Here is a 22,608-nt window from a genome sequence, read left to right on the forward strand (position 1 = left end):
CACAAACCTTCCCTCTTCCCTTCATCCCAAGTCTCAGCCTCTCCTTAAGCTCTACGCATTTCATTTTTTCCCATTTTCTTTCCTGAGGCCAATCAGACCTCCTTCTGCTGTTCTCATTCTCCTCATTGGCTTGAGAGACTTCTTTGGCTTTACAAATTCCTATCGCTTTACCGATGGTACAAAGCTCTGGCTCTTCCAGCGGCCTGTCTCAGACTGATCTCTCCCTGAGGACCCTGACAGTTCTCCCCACCTCAGCGCACCTCTCAGACTGGCTTTCGGGCTCTGATAGGTCATTTCGGTAGCTTTTCTGTATTTTTACTTTTTAATAACCCCAGACCACAGCTATACTTACTGGTATACGCTATTTGCATGAGGGCTCTGCTCCCCAAAACAGCCTTCCATGGTTTTCTTCTAGGCGGAGGATGATGCCATCACCCACGGTCTGTTAGAAACCCCCGTGGTCCCTCAGAACCAGATGGCATCAGAAACAAAAAATTAACCTTTTAAATCTCCTGTTTTCCCTGTGTCACCACATTTTCATAGCCTTCCACTGTTTTGGAGTCGTAACTTTATGATGTTGACTTTGCCCAGGGGCCCCACGCTGCATCGATGACCATTAGAGTTTAAACAAGCGCTGCTTCTCCAGGAGTCAGAGTCCAACCTGGTGCCAAGAGGTGGAGGAAAAAGTGACCAGCTTTGCCTGGCTCACCGCCCAGCCTCTTCCCAAGTGCTGCTGCTGTCCCCGAGCCTCTGGAAGGGACCTTGGACCAGCTCCCGAGAAGGGATTCAGGTGGTTCTTTTGCTCTGAAACGTTCTTGCATGGTCTAAACCTTAAGATGAGCGTGGAGGTCCTTGTTGCACACCCCTCTCCCACAACCCCTCAGCCAGCCGTATTTCACCCATGGATGCTTTCCATCTCACCACACCAGGAAGACTCGGAGCCAGTTTTCCGAGCCGCAGTCACGCCTCCTTCGCTATCAGTTGCTGGAAGCTCAGGTGTGCTCAGGCTCGCCTAGATGTTTGCAAAAAGGGTAACGGCAGCGCTGCTTCCAGAAGCCTTTGAGAAACTCACTTTTCTTTGCTGGCCAGGGGAATGGGTGTGTGGCACAATTAGCTTTGGTACATTTAATCTACTGTGTAAATAAGAATAAACTCCCTATTATTTATCAAGCCTAGTTCCTCCATGGTGTACTCAGGGTTGTTTCAGGCTGTCGCATACTAGTCACTTGCTGAAGAAGTAATAGATAGCGATGAATGAGCCGCTAATCCTGGGGCAGGGTGAGACCCACCCAGCCCTGCAACTGCTTGTATGTGAAACTGGGCAGGGCTTGTTCCCCCGTTGTGACTCATTTTCTTTTTGGCTGGAGAAGATTAGTGACACCCTGCCGTGAAGGGATCATGTAGGCAGTGAGGGTGAGAGCCTAACCTCCCGAGCGAGGTGAGGAGGTCTCAAGTAAGGCTTCTCGTGGTCCTTTTTCATAGCTTTGGTGTTTTCCTGGCAGACTGTTCCAGGCTACAGCTGTGTTATCTCAGAGCTGGCCTTGAGCCCAGGCACCCAAACCACCAGCTGCAGGTGAAGCAGAAGCAAAGCACTCATGACCCTGGCAAAACTAACGGTGTCTTAATATGAGAAGAAACCAAGTCTAAGGCAAGTTTCCAAGCAGCCTTTGCCCAGTGGAGAGGACGGCTACAGGAACCGCTGGGTCTCTTCAGATCCGGATGAATCTGTGGGAAACACCTGGAGTGCTGCGTGCAGCTCTGGAGCCCTCAGCGCAAGAAGGACATGGACCTATTGGAGTGGGTCCAGAGGAGGCCATGAAGATGATCCGAGGGCTGGAGCACCTCTGATGTGAGGACAGGCTGAGAGAGCTGGGGGGGTTCAGCCTGGAGAAGAGAAGGCTCCGGGGAGACCTTCCAGCCCCTTCCAGTCCCTGAAGGGGGCCTACAAGAAAGCTGGGGAGGGGCTGTTTGCCAGGGCATGTAGCCATAGGACGAGGGGCAATGGTTTAACCTAGAGCAGGGCAGGTTTAGATTAGCCGTTAGGAAGAAGTTCTTCACACTGAGGGTGGTGAGACACTGGCCCAGGTTGGCCAGAGAGGTGGTGGAGGCCCCATCCCTGGAGACATTCAAGGCCAGGCTGGATGAGGCTCTGAGCAACCTGATCTAGTTGAAGATGTCCTTGCTCACTGCAGGGGGGTTGGACTAGATGGCCTTTAGAGGTCCCTTCCAACCCAACATATTCCATGATTGTATGAAACCGTAGATTCCACTTGTGGCTACCTCAAGCAGGGAGTAAATGCATTGCTCCTCGTCCACGCTTATGGTGGGTTCTCTGGTCCAGACTCCAGAGAATTCCACCAAAGCCCCTGAGATGGGTGTTTCCTCTAAGCAAAGGAGTTCTGAAGACCTCAAACCAGCTCATTGGAAATAGGAGGCACAGAGGCTTGGATGGAAGTTGGGCTGGATGATTAGTGCTGACGGAAGTCCAACACAACGCCAAGAGAGGCACAAAGCGCAGAAAACACCTTCACTCACCACATTCGTGCACCAGACCCATGGAGAAGTGGGAAGAACAGGATCGGGGGGGACTCTCTACTTGAGGCAGAGAGTGCAGAGGAGCCGGTTTTCCTTCAGTGCTGCTGGACTCAGGCAGGGTGGAGGGGCAGAGCCGCCTCCTGCCCAGAACAGCCATCCCCATCACCGCTGAGCTGGTGGTGGAAGCCTGCTCAAGCCCTGCTGCTGACCAGGCTGTGGGATGAGAGGAGGAGGACAGACAACCAAGGTTTTTACTTCCCCTTCCAACCAGACAGTTTAAAAAATGCTGACAAATGTACTTTTCATAGTCCAAATATAGACAGAGCGCAACCCATCTGGACTGAATTTCAGAGCCCATGAGAGCTTGATTCAGTTGCCCAAAGACAGACACTGGCCCACTGACCATGGAATTCTTGTAAGGTTGGACGGTACTGGTCCCATTTTAGGACTGTCAGGAAAGGTACATGGAGAAAGCACGGAGACAGAGGCTTTCCTGCAAAGTCTCTGTCTACCGGCATCTCTTTAACACTGAGAGGTAGTGCAGCAAGCTCCGGCTAGGTCCGGTCACAACATCGGTTTCACAGGAACTGACTTCTTGTTGCAAGGAAGGAGAGACAAAGGCAAAGGTGTTGTGGGTCCTGCCTACTCTGCCCTCGGCTTGCAGAGGCCACACAGCCATGGTCCCTGCAGGAGTTCCCCCCACGCGGCTCGAGAAGTCTCCTGGACTCAACCGCCATGTGGTCTAACGCCCAGAGACGAGTGGTATCGAGGACAATGGGAGAAGCAACTGCAAGTGCAGAGCCTTGAACCCCTGCTGAGGGGGGCCAAGCGCGTCCATCACAGTAGGATGAGAGTGCCCACCAAGGTTAAGAGGGGGCTGAGGGCCGCACATGTGAAACACGCTTGTATTTATATGCTCAAGCGCTCCAAAATTTGGTAATACCAGAATCAGGCTTTACCAGGCAGCAGGAATTTACCAAGGCCTGTTTGTTCAAGAGAAAATAAAACACTAGTGTTTATTTATACGCAACGCTGCTGGTTGTAGTTCTCTTTAGTACCTTCTGGAAGCCTCGCAACGTTTTAACTAACAAGGTTCGAAAAAAATTTATAATCCCCTATTTTGTAGGCGGGGAACTGAAGCACAAAAGTGGGTCAAGCAATGTCCGCATTGGGAAGCATTCGGTTACAGACGCTTGGAGCCTGCCCTTTTTTCACAGTTCACATTTATATTCCGAAGAGGCTCCTGCTGACTTCAGCTGGGGCCGCGCATTCACTGTTTCTACGCGGCAGGTCACAGGGGGATCCCTGTCTCCAAGGCTTTTTGGAACAAGCACCTGGGAAGAGCTCGTTAATATAATTTGCCTCCAGGATGCGGGACCTGCAGGAAACAGGTGGCCCAAACCCCCGCTCCTCAGTGTGGTCCACCGTGGCTGTTTGTGTCCTTATTTCCTACCTTATCTGAAAATCTTTGCAACAGATGGAGCAGCACTTGCGCTGACAAGTCACCTAATTAATGGCCTGAGCACTGAACAAGGCAGAAAAAGAAGAATGGGACCTTTAATCCAAATATACGCTGTAAGGATGTTTCCTGCTGCTTAGTATTTATTGGAATAATCGAAGCGTTATTTCTAGCAAATTCCAATTTCTGTAGTGTTGTTCAAAACTAAAAGGTTCTCCAAGCTTTTTTATATCCCAAGGCAAACGGGGGAGCGGAGGTTCATCCATGGAGTTGAGCTGCAGCGGAGCAGGATAAAGTTAGCACAAATCACCTGATGCTATCACCATATTGATATCGTTATTTATTTTCTGACTTATTTAGTGGTATCGGAGATGTGTTGTCTAGTGTTTGTGAGACAAGGGCGAAAATAAGTAACAGAAATAATGGTGCTCACAGAAATCAGAACTGCTCAGTCATTACTTCACTGTTTTGCTCCTGGTCGCGCACTCACCATAATGGGATTTTAATGTCATTTGTGCATTTGGTTTTCCATATAAGAGCTGAAAGTTAAGACATCAACACCATCACCTTTGCTTTTGTCTCTCCTTCCTTGCAACAAGAAGTCAGTTCCAGTGAAACCGATGTTACGACTGGACTTAGCCAGAGCTTGTTGCACTACCTCTTAGCGTTAAAGAGATGCCAGTAGAGAGAGACTTTGAAGGAAAGCCTCTGTCTCCGTGCTTTCTCCATGTACCTTTCCTGGCAGTCCTAACAACATACCCAACGTGTACCAGAGCTGGTACATGTCCTCCAGCTGATGCTGATGGTCTCTTTTCTCTTTTCCCTTTCCCCTTACGCTCCATTTTCCCATGCCCAGAGGCCACTAAACCTTTTCCTTGCTTTACTCCTTTCAACACCTTTGATCCAGCTGTTGCACCAGGAACGTCACACTCATCAACAAAGGCAAGAAGAAAAGTCCCCACAAACACCGCCATAGAATTGCAGAATGGTGTCATTTGGAAGGGACCTTAAAGGTCATCTAGTTCCAACCCCCCTGCCCTGGGCAGGGACACCTCCCACCAGCCCAGGTTGCTCCAAGCCCCGTCCAGCCTGGCCTTGAACCCATCCAGGGATGGGGCAGCCACAGCTTCTCTGGGCAACCTGGGCCAGGGGCTCACCACCCTCACAGTGAATTTTTTTTCCTAATATCTCATCTAAATTCTCCCCTCTTCCAGTTTGAATCCCTTCCCCCTCGTCCCATGGCTCCCCTCCCTACTCCAGAGTCCCTTCCCAGCTTTCCTGGAGCCCCTTTAGGGCCTGGCAGGGGCTGGAAGGTCTCCCCGGAGCCTTCTCTTCTCCAGGCTGAACCCCCCCAGCTCTCTCAGCCTGTCCTCGCAGCAGAGGGGCTCCAGCCCTCCCAGCATCTCCGGGGCCTCCTCTGGCCAACAGGTCCACGTCCATCCCCACACTGCAGCCTACTTATCCCGATTTCTCCCATCTGACCATCACAGACAGCGCAAAACCAGGCGCGTTTCTGGGCAGACAATAGAAACAACCGGGAAGGATTTGGTACCTCCCTGATAAATTGTTGGGATTTAGGGTTTTCCCCCGCCCCCTCCTCTATCTAGGGGGAAAATCGCATTGCTGTGCCAAAGCTGCTGAAAACACGACCCCAGGAATGCTGTAAGCCTTCCCCCCTGCGCCCCAGCCTTGGGGAAGGGGTGGGGGTCCCCTCCAGCCTCCCCCCCCCGCCCCTCCCCGAGCATCGCTCCGGGAGCCGACACTCCCCACCGCGGGGGCAGGCGGGGACGCGGCCGGTGTGTTTGCACCGAATATCAGATGGGAAGCAAAAAATACATACACACCCCCCCCCCACACACACACACCCCCCTCCCGGTGTCTAGGACAGCCCCCTCCCGGGCAGCCCGGAGCCGGGAGGGGGGCGGTGCCGGGTCGGTCCCGCCCCGCGGCGCCGGGGGCGGGCGGCGATGGCGGCGGTTCGGGCGCGGGCGGTGTTGCTGACCGGTTCCAACCGCGGCATCGGGCTGGAGCTGGTCAAACAGCTGCTGGGGACGCCGCGACCGCCAGCCTGGATCTTCGCCACCTGCCGGGACCCCGAGGGGCCGCGGGCCCAGGTCAGTGCGGGGCCGGAGGCGGGGAGGGGGGGGCTCGGCAGCACCCCGGGGTGCGGGCAGGTGCCATAAATAACGCGCCGGGTTTGCTTCGTCGGCGGGACAAGAATGTTGTGGTCGCGGGGAATGTTGTGTGTGTCCCGCCTGGCGTGGAAGTGCCCTGAAGGGTGGCTCTGCGGCGGGTGAAGTGCCCGGGGCAAGGGCAAGGTCCTGCAGGGGGTCGGGACAACCCCCGGCACAAATCCAGGCTGGGCGGAGAATGGCTGGAGAGCAGCCCTGGCGAGAAGGACTTGGGGGTGTCGGTGGATGAGAAGCTCAACACGACCTGAAAACGTGCGCTGGCAGCCCAGAAACCCCCCAACAGCGTGGGCAGCAGGGCAAGGTGGGGGGGATTTTGCCCCTCTGCTCCGCTCTGTGAGACCCCCCCTGCAGTGCTGCCTCCAGCGCTGGGGCACCAACAGCAGAAGGACACGGAGCTGTTGGAGCGGGGCCAGAGGAGGCCCCGGAGATGCTGGGAGGGCTGGAGCCCCTCTGCTGGGAGGACAGGCTGAGAGAGCTGGGGGGGTTCAGCCTGGAGAAGAGAAGGCTCCGGGGAGACCTTCCAGTCCCTAAAGGGGCTCCAGGAAAGCTGGGGAGGGACTCTGGAGCAGGGAGGGGAGCCATGGCACGAGGGGGAACAGTTTTAAAATGAAAGAGAGATTTAGCCGAGCTCTCAGGAAGAAATTGTTTGCTGTGAGGGTGGTGAGCCCCTGGCCCAGGTTGCCCAGAGAAGCTGTGGCTGCCCCATCCCTGGAGGGGTTCAAGGCCAGGCTGGACGGGGCTTGGAGCAACCTGGGCTGGTGGGAGGTGTAGGGGGCAGGGGGTGGCACTGGCTGGGCTTTAAGGTCCCTTCTAACTCTAGCCATTCTATGATTTGAAGAATAAGCGCTGCCACTCTTAAATCTGTGCTGCTGGGCTCTTTGAGGCTGCATTGGCTGCCCCCCAGCTGGCCCTCCAGTGCCAGGCCTTCGCCTGTGCGCCACCAGCAGGGCACCAGCTCACACACCATTGGGTCTGAGCAGGGTTTGACTCAGTGGTTGCGTCTGGCTGAGCTGGTGGGAATTGCAGCGACGCAGCTCTGCGACGTGTTCCCAGTCTCTGCAAAATCTGGGGGGTTCATTAACTGGTGGCCCGTGGAGCTGTGGGATCCTCCTTCCGCTGCTTTCCACTTCAGGAAAATGGGAGAGATTCACACGTGTTGCTTTAGCAGGAGATGATCACAGGAACGAAACGTCGCCCGTGCTTCCACCTTTCTGTAGGTCCAGTTTTGGTTTTCCTCTGCACTGAAATACCAGCGGGGAGACGCTTGTGCTCTGATACATCCTGTCTCTGGCAGGTTTCTTTCCTGCATCTTCTCGCAGCTTGGCCGTGTGCAGGGACCGTGCCTTAGAAAGTCCTTGAGATGCTTTTCGTGTGCTCTCTGCCAGCGTTATTCTGGCTCGGGAGTGATCCCGGTGCAGTGAGAATCCACTGGGACACCAGCCCAGGGGTGCCCAGCCCCTCCTGCTGCCGGTGCCCGAGCTGGATGGGTTAAGACTAGCTCGGGTCTCTTATTTTTGCTGTGTTCTTCCCCCTGCCCCAGCTTGCTGGACTGGGGCAATGGTGAGGTCAGAGGATCTCTGATCCTCTTTTACAAGGCTGGACTGGAGACATTTTCCCCCCAGGGTGGTCCATGCTCATCGCTGTCAACTGTGGGATGCTTCTCGAAGCCTTTTCCAGCTGTGGTAGGGTGAGGGCAGTGTCTTCAGGGTGTTGCTGCTGAAGTTCATGAACACAGGAGACCAAGGGCAGAGTGACCCTCCATCAGGCTGGTGCCACATTCCTCCTCCTGCCCCTTTGTTCCCGGGTCAGGTGTTGGGATGGACTCATGTTGGGATGGTGCAAGGTTGCAGAGGCCAGCAGCAGGGCAAAACAGGGGAGGAGAAACACCTGTTGGCCATCGCAAACCATTTAGATGGATTTTCCATCTTTTCCTGTGCCCAGGGGTAATGTGGGAACACAGGGCCTGGTGGGGAAGCTCAGAGGTAACTGAAGGTGGACCACAGCCAGTGCCAGCAGCTCTCCCGCTCCATGTTGGTAGGACGGGTCCCCTCACAAGAAGTCACCGATTTGCATTTCTCCTGTAGCATTCTCTGTGGGCTTGTTTCTCAGAGGTTTTTAGATCTGAAAACAATCATTTTGGACACGCTGAACACGGTGGTTTAGTTTCTGTTGTCTAAAACTTGCTTTAGTTGGAGAAGGCTGAGACCAAAGAGCTGCTAGTAAAGCTGAACGGTTCCTGTTTGGAAAGAGCTTCTGAATCCTCTGTGTTTGGTGAAAATAATCAATAAAAATGTGCAGAGTGGTTCATTTCACTTGAGAGGATGCGACACAGTGTCCAGAGTAGAGTGGATCCTGGGACTGGGCTGTTTGGATCCAGATGTCTTTTCCCCAAACGTCAAGTCTGATGTTGGCACTCACGGCCATCACTCCGTTACCCTTCCAGCAGCTTCTGGGAGACACTTCTGGCCATGTTCCCAGCCAGCTGGCATCATTTCTGGGTGAGCTGGTCCTTAATAGTTTGCTGTCATCCGTCGCTGTGGCTCTGGCTGGGTTGTGTATGGAGGCCCAGCAGCCTTTGGGAGAGTGGCTGTAGTATCTTGCAGTTGCGGCCATATCGCACTCTGAACACGTTCACGTCGCTTTGTGGAGCTTTGTGGAAGAAGCCCGAGTGCCTTAGGCGGGTCCCCAGTCCAGCCATTCAAAAATGCTGAGGAACATCTGGAAGATGTTTCCCTCAGAGTGGACCATGGCTGGTGCCCCGGGGTCATGCTCGGCATCACCTCTGCCTCGTGCTGATTGTTTCCATGTCTCTTTTTTTGTAGGAGCTGAGAGATCTGGCATCCAAACACCCAAACCTGGTTCTCGTGAAGCTGGGTAGGTGCGCTCTGCTGGCGAGCTGGTAAATTTGTGGCTGCCGGCCATACTTGCCCCGTTTCTTCTTCCCTCCCTCCCTGCCTTCAGGCTCTACAGGGGGATCCAGTTCTTCAGAACCCCTTCAAGTTTCTCCAGACCTGTCTCAGCCCCAGTACCCTGTTCCCAGGAGTCCCCTTGCCCCATGGCCACAGGACCAGGAGGTTCTTGAGACCCATCCTGGGCAGGGTCCAGCTCCTGCAGCCAACCGGCCGTGTCCTTGCTGTGCTATGCAGCTGAGCTGCCTTCATCCCAAGTCCCAGGCATGACTGGGAGGGCTCCTCCTGGAAGGCAGCTCCTGTGGAAATGCTGTGTGGTCATCCCAGAGCCGGGGCAGGAGCTGTAGGACCTTGCAGAGCCATCCCCCAGCAGGTCCCAGCACAGCCCCCATGGGACTATCCCCCTCCAAAACCGCCCTGGGTTCTCCAGAGCTTCCTCAGGGATGGACTTTGTCCACTGAGAGGGGGCCACGACTACTGGTGCCTGACACAGCATGGGAGTCAGAGCAGCACTTTGCCACACGGGGCTGTCCCCAGAGTGGCTTTGCCTGGTGGGCTGCCCCAGGGCAGCGTCCTTCCGCTGCTGGTAGTGGGGCACCCTGTGGATGGCAAAGGAGGCGGTTTTGAGATGAGCTGGGACTTGCTGGGAGCCGAGGTGCTCTGAGCTGGTTGCGCAGCACCATCTGGTGCCCACAGATGGAAGGCCACGCAGGTCGGGATGCGTAGCTGTTCCTCAGCATCTTCACCTCCCTCTTCTCCCCAGGTCCCCCGGGTGGACCCCATGGCTCTCAAACTTCTCTTCCACTGCAGATGTTGCGAATCCCTCAGCTATTACGGATGCAGTGAAGATCGTGGAGGGGAAGCTGAACGGCACAGGCTTGAACCTGCTGATAAACAATGCTGGCATCTACACCCCGACGGCATCGCTGGAGACGGTAGATGCTGAAGAGATGATAAGGATGTACAAGACCAATGCGGTGGGGCCAATGCTGATGGCCCAGGTACGGATGAAGATCTGGGGATGGAGCTCACCATGGAGAGAGAATTTAGCCCTGCTTGAGGGTAGCCCGGGGTGTCCGTGGTCACAACGGAGATCTCAGAGGGCTTTGCCAAGTTTCCCAGGGCTGCAGGAGGGAGGGGGCAGTGCTAGAGCTGCGCTCCCAGCCCAGGCCCTTTGTAGCCCCATTACGTTGTGCTGGGCTAACTGGGAGCAGGCAGGGCCACTGCGGCAAAACACCCGGGCTCTCTTGGCCTCCTGCTGTTCCTCCTCATCCTCCTCCCTGTTGCAGTTGCCATAAGTGGGGCTGGCTCGAGGCACAGGCGTCCCACAAGGTTGCTTCTCCCCAGGCGTTCCTGCCCCTGTTGAAGAAGGCTGCCCGGGAGAGCACGGAAAAGGGACTGAGTTGCAGCAAGGCAGCCATCATCAACATCTCCACCATCATGGGGTCCATCGAGAAAACTCCTGAGTCCTTCTTCAAGCCTGTCATCTCCTACCGCTGCAGCAAGGTATGGAGACCGGGGACCTGCCCGTGCTCCTGAGCTCAGTGGGAGACAGAGCTGTTCCGTGAGATGGAGGGATTTACCTGTGCTGATCACCGCCGGAGCTCCCCGGGCATCTCCATGCCCAGCTGCTGCCCACCTAAGGCAGACACGCACTATCTCTTGAAGACCTGGCATTGCTTTTTCTCCCTCGCCATGAGTGTGTGGAGCATTCTGCTGCCCATGGCTGATGCTTCCTTCCTCCCCCAGGCTGCCCTCAACATGCTCACCAAGTGCCAGGCTCTGACCTACGGGGAAGCCGGGATCCTCTGCGTGGCGCTTCATCCTGGCTGGGTGAAAACCGACATGGGCAGCCAGGAGGTGGGTTTCGGCTGAGCAGGTCGAGGCGGGGAGAACCATGGGTGGAACCCAAGCCTGTGAACTTGGCAGTGGCACGGGAGGTGCCTCAGGTGGCCGGGATGGCTCTCGGGAGGAGGGATCCATGCGAGAATGCGTTGTCTCTCAGGCTGCAAGTTGCCCATGCCTGTGCTGGGCCGCTGCAGAACACGTGGGTGCTGCCCGGGAAATAGCATCAGCACCAGGGTGGGCAGGGGACTGTTCGGGGGGAAAAAGGCTTTGGGCAGCCCGGAGATGTGCAGAGAACCTGAATCTGACAGAGCAGGGAGGAGAGGAACAGCACCATCCCACCCTGCAGCCCCCTCCTCGAAGAGCTGCAGGTCCATGAGGTCTCTACGCACTCTGCAGGATCCCTGTTTTGGGATGGGGCTGGTCCCTGCGACCCTGGAGTTTTGAGAAGGCTGCACGTAGCATCCCGCTTGCAGCAGGGGTGTTTTACGTGGTTTAAGCCCGTAGCCCTGGCTTCCCAACCCAAGCCACCTCCATCCAAGGCATCAGCAAGCACGCAGATACCCAACCATCCTCCCGTGTAACGCTCCCATCCCGCCTCCCATGGCTCTGTACATGGTCTGGGTGGAAGGAGCCTTGCCGCTGGCACGCAGGAGCCGAGCGGGTGCCGGTGGGTGGCTGGGAATGACGGTGGGGTCTGGATTCTGCTCCTCACTTGTTCCCATTGCAGGCTGACCTAACGGTGGACACAAGCGTGCGGGGGCTGCTATCTGTACTGCCGATCCTCTCCGAGAAACACAGCGGGACCCTGCTCAACTGGGAAGGTAAAGCTATTCCTTGGTGATGGCTCTCTGTCCCTGCGAGGGACCCCACGGTGCTAGGGGACTCTCCGGGTGCCCTGGAGCGCTGGGATGCTCAAGCCCTCTGTGGTCTGCAAAGGACCTACCTGGGACTCCAGCGGGTGTGCAGGGCAGCCTGTGATCCCTGCCTTCGCGTTGCTAATAAATAAAGTCAATTAGTACCTGTGCCTTCTCCCGGCTGCAGTGCCCCTGCTGAGACTGTCTCTACCTTGGCCTGGAGCCAGCCTCTACAAAAAAAAATAAGTTCAGTGCTTAAAGGGGGCCTACAGGAGAGATGGGGACTAACTTTGGCGGGGCCTGTTGCGATAGGACAAGGGGTGATGGGTTTAAACTGAAAGAGGGGAGATTCAGACTAGATAGAAGGAAGACATTTTTCACAATGAGGGTGGTGAGACCCTGGCCCACGTTGCCCGGAGAGGTGGTCGATGCCCCATCCCTGGAAACATTCCAGGGCTCAGGTTGGACAGGGCTCTGAGCAACCGGATCTAGTTGAAGATGTCCCTGCTCCTGGAAGAGGGGTTGGTCTAGATGGCCTTTAAAGGTCCCTTCCAACTCGAACTATTCTATGACTATAGCAGTCTGCCTGCCTTGCCTTCGGCTGATGAGGGGACTGGAACACCTCTCTGATGAAGAAAGGCTGAGGGATCTGGGGCTGTTCAGTCTGGAAAAAAGACGACTGAGGGGGGATCTTATCAACACTTATAAACACTTAAAGGGTGGGTGTCAGGAGGATGGGGCCAGGCTCTTCTCAGTGGTGCCCAGCGACAGGACAAGGGGTAACAGGCACAAACTTGACCATAGGAAGTTCCACCTAAACGTGAGGAGGAACTTCTTTGCTTTGAGGGTGGCAGAGCCCTGGCACAGGCTGCCCAGAGAGGTGGTGGAGTCTCCGTCTCTGGAGACATTCCAAACCCACCTGGACGCGTTCCTGTGCCACCTGCTGTGGGTGACCCTGCTCTGGCAGGGGGTTGGATGGGATGATCTCCAGAGGTCCCTTCCAACCCCACCACTCTGTGATTCTGAGCCAAAGGGGGGTCCCAGGGGGCACGTAACCAGCTCAAAGCCCTGCTGGCCTCCCTGGCCACGGAGTGTGCCCAGGTCTGCCTGGTCTCTGCTGTGCTTCCACCCAAAGCACAGTGTCTTTGCTGGAGACCTCTCAGGGGGGCTTTGTGCAGGACACAGTGTCCTTGGGAGCAGCCTCGGGGCTGGAATGGGAGGAGCAGTAGCACCACAGTCCAGTTCTGCAATCCCAGGCCAGCCCTTCCCAGTGGAGCCCCAACTGGGCACGGTACCCCGGGGTGGGGGAAACCTGGTCCCATGGGGGAGCACAGCACGGGAATCTCTGCGGGATGGAGAGGCTGAGAACCTTAATAGGATGGGCCAGGCAGCCCTGGGCTGCATGAATTTGCCCAGAAGGTGGTAACATCCCCAAGGAAAAAGACTTTGGGCTGGTGCTGGGTTTTCTCAGCAGGGTTCTGCCCCATCTGGAAAGAGCTTCTCCTTGGGGGGATATGGGGGGAGATGAGGCTCCTTCAAAACCAAGCCTAGTCTCAGGTGGGCAGAGCAACCTGGCTTGCAGGAGAGGCAAAGCCAGCGCTCCTTGCCTCAGAGGCCACCACCTCCTCTTTCTCACCTGGAGGATCTGCTGTAGCACCTCTGTCCCTCTGGGTCTGGCCTTTTCTGGGGTCAGACCTCTCCCCCAGACCGCGGGCTTGCCTGGAAGCACCGGCTTTGCTGGGAATCTTGAGGCCCTGCACCGCTCCCCACAGGAGCCGCCCCCCCCTTTCCCAGCCAGGAGCATGAATGCCACCGTCCCCCCAGCCCCAGGCTTCACCCCCCAAGCAGACAGAGCATCGGGGCAGTCTACTGGGCTGGAGCCACGTCTCTGCCCCGCCGAGGCGAGCTGTGCCCTGACAAGCTCCAACAAGCCCTGGCACCCGCAGCCCGGTGAGTCACAGGACCAGTGAGGTTTTTTTCCTCCCAAACCAGTGGCATTTTGGCAGCTGAGACTTTCAAGAGGCTGTGAAAAAGGGGACAGCAGGGACCATCTGCAGCCTGGGTGCCAGCCTGGGCTTGGGGACAGAGTGGCCGTGGCTGGAGGTAGCAGCGCTGCCAGAGCTTGGACCCCTGGCTCCTTGTACCCCCTTTTTGGGGGTCCCAAGCAGCCCAGGTGCCCAGGCAGGGACAGGAGGAGAGGCGAGATGCCCCTGTGAAATTCAGGAGTGCTGGGAGCATCCCCAGATGGAGAGGGAGTCCCTTACTCCACAGGCACTTTGTGTAGTGGATGGGCAGGTACTTTCTGGAGCAGTTGCAGGAGCTGGGACACCCGGGTCCCACTTCTGTCCTGGAGCTGGGGCTCTGCTGTGCCATCCCTGGCCTAAGGGCTAATGCCAACCCCTTCCTGGCTGTGTCAAGCCCCCAGGTTCTTTGGAGCTCGCTCTCTTCCCTGTGCCCAGGCTGACATGTGCTTTTCTGAGCCCGTGCTCTGCTTTCCGAGGCCCTCGGGAGGCTGCAGGGAACCGTACCCACGCCAGGCACCCACTGCTCCATGGGTGCTCCCTGGCAGGGAGATGCCGTCTTCAGCTTTCTGCTGCATCCTCAGGGGAAGCTCCATCCCCGGGGAAGCTCTGAACCATCTGGGCTCTTCCCAGCCACCTGATTTCCCACGCAAATGCTCGCTTGTCTTCGCTCTTTTCTTTCCCAGCTCTCATCTGTGGCCGGAGGAGTCGGTGCCCACCTGGGCACCTCCCCGGGCATTTGTCAGCGCTGCGATGGCAGCAGGAGGAGAGAAATCCCTGTGAGGAATGGCTGAGGGGCAGGAGCATGGGTGAAGGGCCTGATCCTGCAGCTCTACGGCTGTGCTTAGCCCAGCCCTGGCTCGGACATGGCCAAGCCTCCACCGAGCGCGCCCCCTGCCCCTTGACAGAGGTTCTCCTGCCCCAGTTGTTCCACACAAACCAGCTGCAGCCCGCCAGTCACCGTGGTCTGGCTCCATCCTCATCTCTCTCCATGTTTCTCCCTTCTGCCCCATGCCACGTGCGGGATCCTGGGAGATGAGCTGTGCCAGGAGTCCCACAGCTGTTTGTGGGCAGCTTATACCACCCCCCATCACTGCCAGCCCCGTGAGATGGATGCAGATGGTGCCCTGGGGACATGAGGACAAATGGGACTGCTGAAAGCTGGGACATGCTCCATCAGCTTGGCTGATGGTCTGCGGCGCTGGTGACACAGGATGGTTGCCCACCTGCTGTGGCAGCAGGGTTTTTGGCTGAGCTCGGGGGGCTGATAAATCTGTGAGCATCTCTCTCTGCTCCCCTGGGAAGTAGGACATCACAGGTCACCAGGGATGCGGGTGGCCCTGTGTGCCCTGGGTGTACCAAAGGTGGTGGGAGGAGGAACTGGAAGCTCTGCAGGTGAAGTCCACCCTGGCATTACTAGAAGCCCAGCTGCTGGGGATGAGAACAAACCTCAAGGGGCCGCTGGACGTTGAAGCACCGTGAACATCAGCCCATAGGAAGCCCGGTCTTCCCTTCGGGTGCCGGGACAGCAGGCTAATTGCAGCGCCAAGTGGCAGCAGGTCAGGCGATCCCGTTTTTCAAGCCAACAGGAGACTGGCACAGGACGACCCAGCTTGGACCTCTTCAACTGGGAATCACCCTTGGTGAGTGCTTTGCCATCACAGGCGAGGTCAACTGCTCCCCAGGAGCCCATCCTTCCACTCACCGAGAAAAGCCTCATCCCAGGGAGCAGATGCTGGAGTTGAGCTGCCAGTGACCCTGTCAGCCATGGTAACTTGGAGGCCAGGGATGCCCAGGCACCTTAAGGTGCTCCAGGGCAGGTGTTCCTCAAGAAGCCTCAGTGAGGGGCCAGACTGCAGGTCTCTCCGCCCAAATGCTTGCCAAGTGGTGTCAGCTTTTCCTTTGCACGTGTTCCGAGTGTTTGTGCTCCTGCAGCTGATTATCTCCCCGTTTCCTCTCCTGCCTGATGTTTCCTGCCTCGCTTACTCCCTTTTGCTGGCTTTGCCCTTTGTGTCAGGCTTATCTCCTGGCTCTGGGCAGTGTCAGACCTCAGCGTCCGCCCTGCCCACCGCGATGGCAACGCGCAGCCCTGAGCACCATGCCCTGTGTCCTTTCACAGCACGGTGTCCCAGGAGACACTTGAGATGCCAGATCCACCTGGCCGTCTAGCAGCTCCTTGGGGGCAGGGGCAAGCCGGGACAGAGCAAGGATGATGAAGGAGCCGTCTGCTTTTAGCGGCTGATCTATCTCTATCCTGAAGCTGGGGGACAGGAGCCAACTGGACCAGCACGTTGCCGCAGGGGGCTGCTGGGACCAGCGGTAGGGAAATCTGGGCAACCCCTCAGGAACCCTTTACGCAGGGGCTGCACAAGGGCACGGAAACACGGCTGGGGACTTCCCAGGGACCAGGCGGGGAGGTTGTCACTCAGAGCAGCTCAGACGGCCTCCACCAGCCCCCGTGGAGCCATGGTAGCATCTGCGGGCAAACGCACCTCTGCTCTGGGGAGCCTGGCAGCTCTCCAGGCCCTTGCGATTGACTTCAGTGGTGGGAAGGGCACATATTTTCCAGGGTCTTTCACCAGCTGCCTTCTTTCAGACCAGTAAACACTGAGGAGGACTTGTTGCATCAGGAGCTTGGGTCGGGCAGGTCTGTGGGTCAGAACAGGAGTGGGGAGGACACGGGGAGTCCTTGCCAGGACTTGCCAGGACCAGGGCAAGACCCATTTTGAGAGGCAATCTCCCATGCCCCCCAAGTGGGACAAACAGCCGCAGGCAGAGCCCCCGCGGAAGGCAAAGCCCTGCTCCAGGGGGCGAGAGCCAAAAGAGGAGACCAGGAACGGAAAAGGGCTGCTCCTGTGACACAGATGCGGAGGTGGAGCAGGAGGCAGGTCACAAACAGCCGGCACACGAGGAAGCGCTGGGACACCAGCCGGAGTGGCCAGGGCGGCCAGTCACAGCGGCTCCAGGTGCAGCAGAACTTGGCTGGCCAGGGAAAGACCAGGAGCAGAACTGCAGGGACCTCAGCCAGGACTTGGAGATCCCCTCGGCAGGAGCCTTCTTCCAGCCAAAACAGCTCTTCGTTCTGCCAAGGTGCGGGCACTCTCCATGGCGTGGGGGGTTGCGGTGTTGATGACGGTGGGGACATCTCCATGCCGGGTGGCACTGCGGTCCTGTGGCTCGGAGCCCCCGGGGTGACCATTCCCAGGGCCACCAGCGGTGAGATAGGCTGATGCCGGGAAGGCTGGACGGTGTGAGGACCTGCAGCTCTTTTGGGGGTGCCAATGCCAGGAGGGTGCTGGGGGCCCAGGGCTGCCATCAAAGTACTGGGACCCAGCTTGGGCGCATGAGAAACGCAGCTCGGAAGGAAGCGCATCCCGGTCGCTGCAGCACAAGGGCTGCCAAGGAAGCCGAGTGGGGCCAGCAGATAACATGCCGAGGCTTCCTCTGGCACACCGCAGCTGTGGGGCCGGGGTTGTTCCATCGCTATCTGGCCCTGCAGAGCCCCGGGCATCCCTTCTCCCTCTGCTGTATTATTGTTAGCGGGGGAGGAAGCAGCTCACCAAGTCCCACCTCGAGCTTTTAACCCGCTGCTTCCTGGCCTGCTGCTCCCCGCTCCCGTTGGCCAGAGCCGGGAAGGCTCCACGGCTGCCCTGGGAGGACGGTTGGGTACTGGGAGCTTCCCGCAGGTTTTACCTCCTTGGGGACCAGCAGCACCCCCCTGGCAGGTCTCCCCCGAGCCATGTTGTCTCCCACAGCCACCCTTGCAAAGGGTGGACACTGGCATTGTCATCCCTCAGTGTGGAGAGAAGGTCCTGAAGGCTTCAGGTGCCGATGATTCCCTCCTTGCTCTCTCTTCCCCCTTTTAGCTGGTCGGATCCCGCCTGGTGCTTCCTTCTGGAAGTACCGACCCCCGACCTGCTGGGGGAGGCAGCATGGAGGTGGCAGCTTTACCAGCTTTGCACAGATTTAACCCAAATACCTAATAAACAGTTTGGAGGAAATCTATCTTGGGGAAGAAAATTGCAGCACTTCACCAGCTTCGTTTGACAAGCCGGGGTTTAATTGAACCCCTGGGTCTCCGGAGGTGCTACCTGCTGCTCCTTGGGTAAGTGGAAATCGGACTGACATCTCTGCAACCTTCTCCAGATCATCTTCTCATGCAACTGAGCTCAGCCAAATTGTCCTCCTCCTACTTGTCTGGCAGGGAGGGGACCTTAATGTCCTGTTAGCACAGGCTGGGGCCGTGTCCTCCCTGGTGGTGACCACCGCGGGACACCTTTCCCAAGCATCAGTGTCCATGCAGGAGCAGAGGTAGGTCACCCAGCCACTGAGCCTGCCAGCGTGATGCAGGTTGCTCCACGCTGTCTTGCAAATATGCCGCAGATGTTGATGTGCCCATCACATCCCCCCTGGCATAAACCAAGCCGTTCTCCTGGGCCAGCCTGCTCCTTGCCCTGGGACCCTGGCACAGCCACACGTGTGGATCTTCCAAAAAAACCTGATGCCACCTGTTTGTGCAAGCTGTGCTGTCACCTGGACCCAGCACGGGAGTGTGCACCCGTGGGTTGCAGAGAGGTGCTCACCCTCCCTCCCTCCCACGGCGGGGCTCCTGCCCACGCCTTCGCCCCCAAAAGGGTGCCAGAGCGGGTCCTCAACCCAGTCCCGCTTTGAAGGGTCCTGCCGGGGGTTTGGTGCAAGTCAGCCTCTCCCTGCCCGTCCCCTGTCACCGGCTGGGCCTGAATTTCCAGCTGTTGCAGAACGAGTTCCTGGGAGGCTGCACCCGGAGCTGGCACCACGCCGAGCCGCCCGGCATGCCTGTCGGGTGCTGTGAGCGTGCGTGGGGATGCTGCAGGGACGGCGGATGGGGTTAAGCTGCCCAGGGTATGCCAAGGGCACGGGGGGGGGGAGCTGTGCTGCTGCTTGCAGGCTCAGCCCCGGAGCAGGATGGGGCTCACTGGAGGGGTCGTCCCCGCTGCACAACCCTCGCTGTATCCCTCGGGCCCCGGCATGTCACCACCCAAATGCATCTGTGCAAAGCCAGCGAGTGGCACAGGGACTGCAGGGACATCCCTGGAGAGCAGCAGGTACCCATCCCACCCTCTCCAGCCACGTGGTTTGTGTTCCAGCCTTTCCTGGGGACGCAGAGTGCCATGGCCAGGATGTCCCAGCCCTGCTTCCTTGGAGCATCCTTCCCCCCTTGTTGGCTCTAGGGAGAGGACTGAGCCCCAGCGATGGCAAGGACAAGGATCTGAGCTCGTTTTGATGAGCTCTCTCCCCAGTGTCCCTCTCCTCGGAGCCAGGGAAGTGACGCTGGGGAGGAACTTGGCTCCTCTTGTTTATTATTACAGGATAAAGTTACCCTTTAAAGCAGAGCCAGTGCTGTCAGGGTTGCATACCATCCGGGAACATCGCTGCTTCCCAACGGCTCCAACACACTTCTTGTTATTGTGCTCGCGCGGAGCCAGCCTGCTTCCAGCCCTGGGCACAGCGAGGGGGACACAGATGGGGGGCGATCTGAAAAGGAGCCTTGAGGCTCTTTTCCCACCCTGGGAAAGTTGGAAACAAAGGGAAAAGGCCTCTCACCGGAGAGGGAGAGCTCTCCTGCCTCTGGGATACGTGGGGAAGAAGGAGCAGGGGGCAAGGGCTGGGAGCAATGGAAGGGCAGGGGGACTGGGCTGCGCTGGGGCTGTGGGGGGTCTGCCCTCTCCTGGAGAAGGGCCAGGGATGCTGCCCTCACTGTGGCTCGGCTGGGGACCCCCTCGAGGGGACAGACCGCTGGTTCCCACTGGGGAGACTCCTGTGCACGGGCAGGGTGGTGGCGTGGGGCTGGCAGCCGTCCGGCCACCCCACGAGTCCACGCTCAGCATCTGCGGGCGACGCGCAGGCAGAAAGAGGGCTGGCGTCTCCTTCCAGCCCCAGCCTCTGCCCCTGGTGGTCCCAAATCCAGAGGACACCCCCCACCTTCTCCTGTGAGCTGGCACCCCGGGAGACACCCCAGCACCCCAAGGTTTCGCAGGCGTGGGTGTTCCTCAGCAGCGCCCTGGCCATCCCACCCGCGCTAGACCCTCTGGAGGGGACTTACTCAGGGCTTGACCCCCCCCGCCCCGCGCTGAGCCGTGACGTGCCTATGGGGTGGAGGGGAAGGAAGCTGGCCCGGTGGAGCTAAGCCAAGGAGAGCTTCCTGGCAGCGAGCTCCAGCCTCCAGCGCCTTCCGTGCGGCTGCAGATGGCTCCGAGCGGGATGGAAAGCTGCCGCGAGCCCTTTCCAGCCATTCGCCAGCCTTGTGCTGGTCGGGAGGCAAACGCCAACTGGGTGACGCAGCACCGGGGCCCCGACACTGCCGCCCCGGCGGGGTGTCAGAGGGAAGCCTGACTCATCCCCGGCAGGAGAATATGAGCCTCGCACATGTAAACAGAGCTGGCCCGGGGGCGCCAGGGCATGTGACAGAGACAGGAGAGACTGGCTGGAGCCACAGCTCGGGACTGGTGGCATTGACACATGTGCTAGAGGCATGTGAGAGGGGGCTTGACCTGTGGAGAGCCAGGATCGGTCCGCTCCTTCCCCGTCCTAAGGCTCAGGGGAGCATCACTTGGGTGGGGAGGATGTGGCAGGATCCGTGCTATGGGCATGAAGCCCCCCTCTGCTACCCCTGCCCCACCAGTAGCTTTAGGCAACCAGTTTTACCCCTGTTCTGCCTGTTTAGCTGCCACCGCTTTCCTCCGGGGACACCCTTCCCAGCGGGGACCACTTTGGACCAGCTGCTCGGGACAGGCGGAAGAGATGCAGGATGAGGGGCAAAGCTCCTGAGATGCCATCTGGTGGTGCCAGCTTCAGGAGCAGAGCGCAGCTCATGGTGTCAGGAGGTCTCCCTGTGTCTTCTCTTCCCCAGGGATTGAGTGAGGATGGAAGTGCCAGGATCGGGAGTAGGGAGGCTCACTGGGTTCTGCTCCCAGGAGCAGGGATGGCTTGGAAACCTCTCGGTTGTCCGACACGTTCTCCAGCACGTGACTTCCCCTTGGGTTTATATGTGCCTTGCATGTGGATCTGCTCTGGGACAGGAGATGATGACAGCCACTTCCTAGCCTTGCTTACCCAGCGCAGCCGGTTTCATTTCCTTAATCCCTGTCCCTGCATTTTCTTTGTTGTTTCCTCTGGAGGGGAGGGATCGGTGGCTGGAGGCTGGTGCTTGCTGCAGGGAGTGCTTTCTCGCTCCGGGGGACCAGCGGGGGTGCCCCTGGCTGCCCCTGCAGGGTCCCGCTCTCTGGTTTTGGGTGCAGTGGGTGTTGCTCAGGAGGGGACGGGGTCCCCACCTCAGCGGCGCCTGTGGAGCGGATCAGGGTACGCGTGGGGTCCCCTGCACTGCTCGGCGAGGACCGTATTTGCATACATTTGCAAACGGCCCTGCCAAATTTGCAAATTCAGCCCTGCCGAAGCACCTCGTGCTCTGAATTGCCTTGTCCTCTTGCATCCCCTACGGCACCAGCGTGCCTGGCCCGGGCCAGCTTCGGGGTAAGGTATTCCTGCCGCAGCCCATGGGCTGAGCTTCACCCGGCGCGATGCCGAATCCCCAGGCTGCCGATGCCGCACCGTGGTCCAGCCGTGCCAGCCTCTCCTGTGCACCGAGCTGGGCTGGCCCCGGGGCTTGCCCATGACCTCAGCTTTCCTGCCCAGTGTCGGACGGTTCCCGAGGGGCTGCGGGAATCTTGTGAATCATGAATACTTTTGGAGTGATTCCTTCGGGGTGTGCGTGAGGTGGTTCCTGCCGTGCCGAGGCGGGGATGGCTGGCTGATTGCAGGGGGTGATGTGGTCCCAGGGGATGTTCAGGCCCCCCAGGGCTGAGCCTGGGTCGGGGTTGGAGATGCTGCCTGCCACCTTCCTGGGGTGGAGTTAGGAGAAAGGACAGCTGGCTGGTGGCCGGAGAGCCTGGACTAGCCCCTGGTGCCCTTCTGCAGCTCCTTGCCCTCCTTGGCCCACGCTGGGGCTGAAGCTGATGCAGTTGCAGTCTGGATGTTCTGGCTTTGCTGCAGCGCCCGGGCTGGGGTGCCATTGGCAGCCACGGAGTCTGGGAGAGCCGACGGGCACCCAGCACCGCTGCGGGGATGTCCTGCCTCCCTTCTCCCAGCCCCACGGGCAGGCAAAGTGCCGGGATGGGCAGCTCTGCCCCACGGAGAGGGACGGGCTGGGTCAGGGCTGGGTCCCAGACTGCAGACGCCGCATGCTGGCCCCGAGCGTGCCGGGGGAAGGGTTTCCAGCAGGGCTCAGAGGACCTGCTGGCACAGCCTTTCCCCACTGCTGGCCAGTTCCCCAGCGAGGCCGTGGCCCTGGTGAGTCAGCTGGAGCGGCGGCTCCCATTGCTCATGCTGCACCGGCACCACCCCTGGCTCCTTTAGCTTTTTCCCAGGTTGTGTTCCCCAAAAATGTACACCTGGAGGGATAAGGAGCCCGGCGCCGGGATGCCGGGGTGCTCAGCTCCAAGCCTGCAGCAGGGATGGCACCTCGGCTGCTCTCGGGGACGATGGCCGGGCTCCGAGCATGCTCAGCACACCGTGGCCGTGTCGGCACGAGATTTAGGAGGTTTGAAGGTCTGGCCTGCTCTTACTGCCTTGCTCTGACGCTGAGCAGGAATGCTGAGCACGCAGCAGCTCCGGGGCAGCCGTGGAGGGGAGGCAGGCCTGGAGCCAAAAGCTGGCCTCCTGCCCTCCGGAGAGAGGGGAGAGGAAGAGGCGGCTCCAGGCCCAGCCTGCAGCAAAAAGAGCAATTTGGGCAGAGGGTCCGCCAATCGCTCAGAC

At 58.6% G+C, this 22,608-nt stretch overlaps 2 protein-coding genes across 2 annotated transcripts; both read left to right on the forward strand.

The window, feature by feature from the left end:
- The first annotated feature begins 5,936 nt into the window (after positions 1-5,936).
- LOC128909468 (C-factor-like) lies at positions 5,937-19,190 on the forward strand. The gene is made up of 9 exons (XM_054201185.1): positions 5,937-6,108; positions 9,009-9,060; positions 9,906-10,096; positions 10,443-10,601; positions 10,845-10,955; positions 11,671-16,908; positions 17,685-17,923; positions 18,023-18,129; positions 18,945-19,190. Exons 1-6 carry the CDS (start codon positions 5,962-5,964, stop codon positions 11,782-11,784), a joined length of 774 nt encoding a protein of 257 aa, XP_054057160.1. The 5' UTR covers positions 5,937-5,961; the 3' UTR covers positions 11,785-16,908; positions 17,685-17,923; positions 18,023-18,129; positions 18,945-19,190.
- Positions 18,140-21,011, forward strand: LOC128909466 (uncharacterized). Its single transcript, XM_054201182.1, has 2 exons — positions 18,140-18,902; positions 19,029-21,011. The coding sequence occupies exons 1-2, from the start codon at positions 18,763-18,765 to the stop codon at positions 19,789-19,791; spliced, it is 903 nt and encodes a 300-aa protein (XP_054057157.1). The 5' UTR covers positions 18,140-18,762; the 3' UTR covers positions 19,792-21,011.
- The last annotated feature ends 1,597 nt before the right edge of the window (positions 21,012-22,608 follow it).

The sequence above is a fragment of the Rissa tridactyla genome, chromosome 4 (genome assembly GCF_028500815.1).
Source record: "Rissa tridactyla isolate bRisTri1 chromosome 4, bRisTri1.patW.cur.20221130, whole genome shotgun sequence".
In the NCBI taxonomy this organism is placed as follows: domain Eukaryota; kingdom Metazoa; phylum Chordata; class Aves; order Charadriiformes; family Laridae; genus Rissa; species Rissa tridactyla.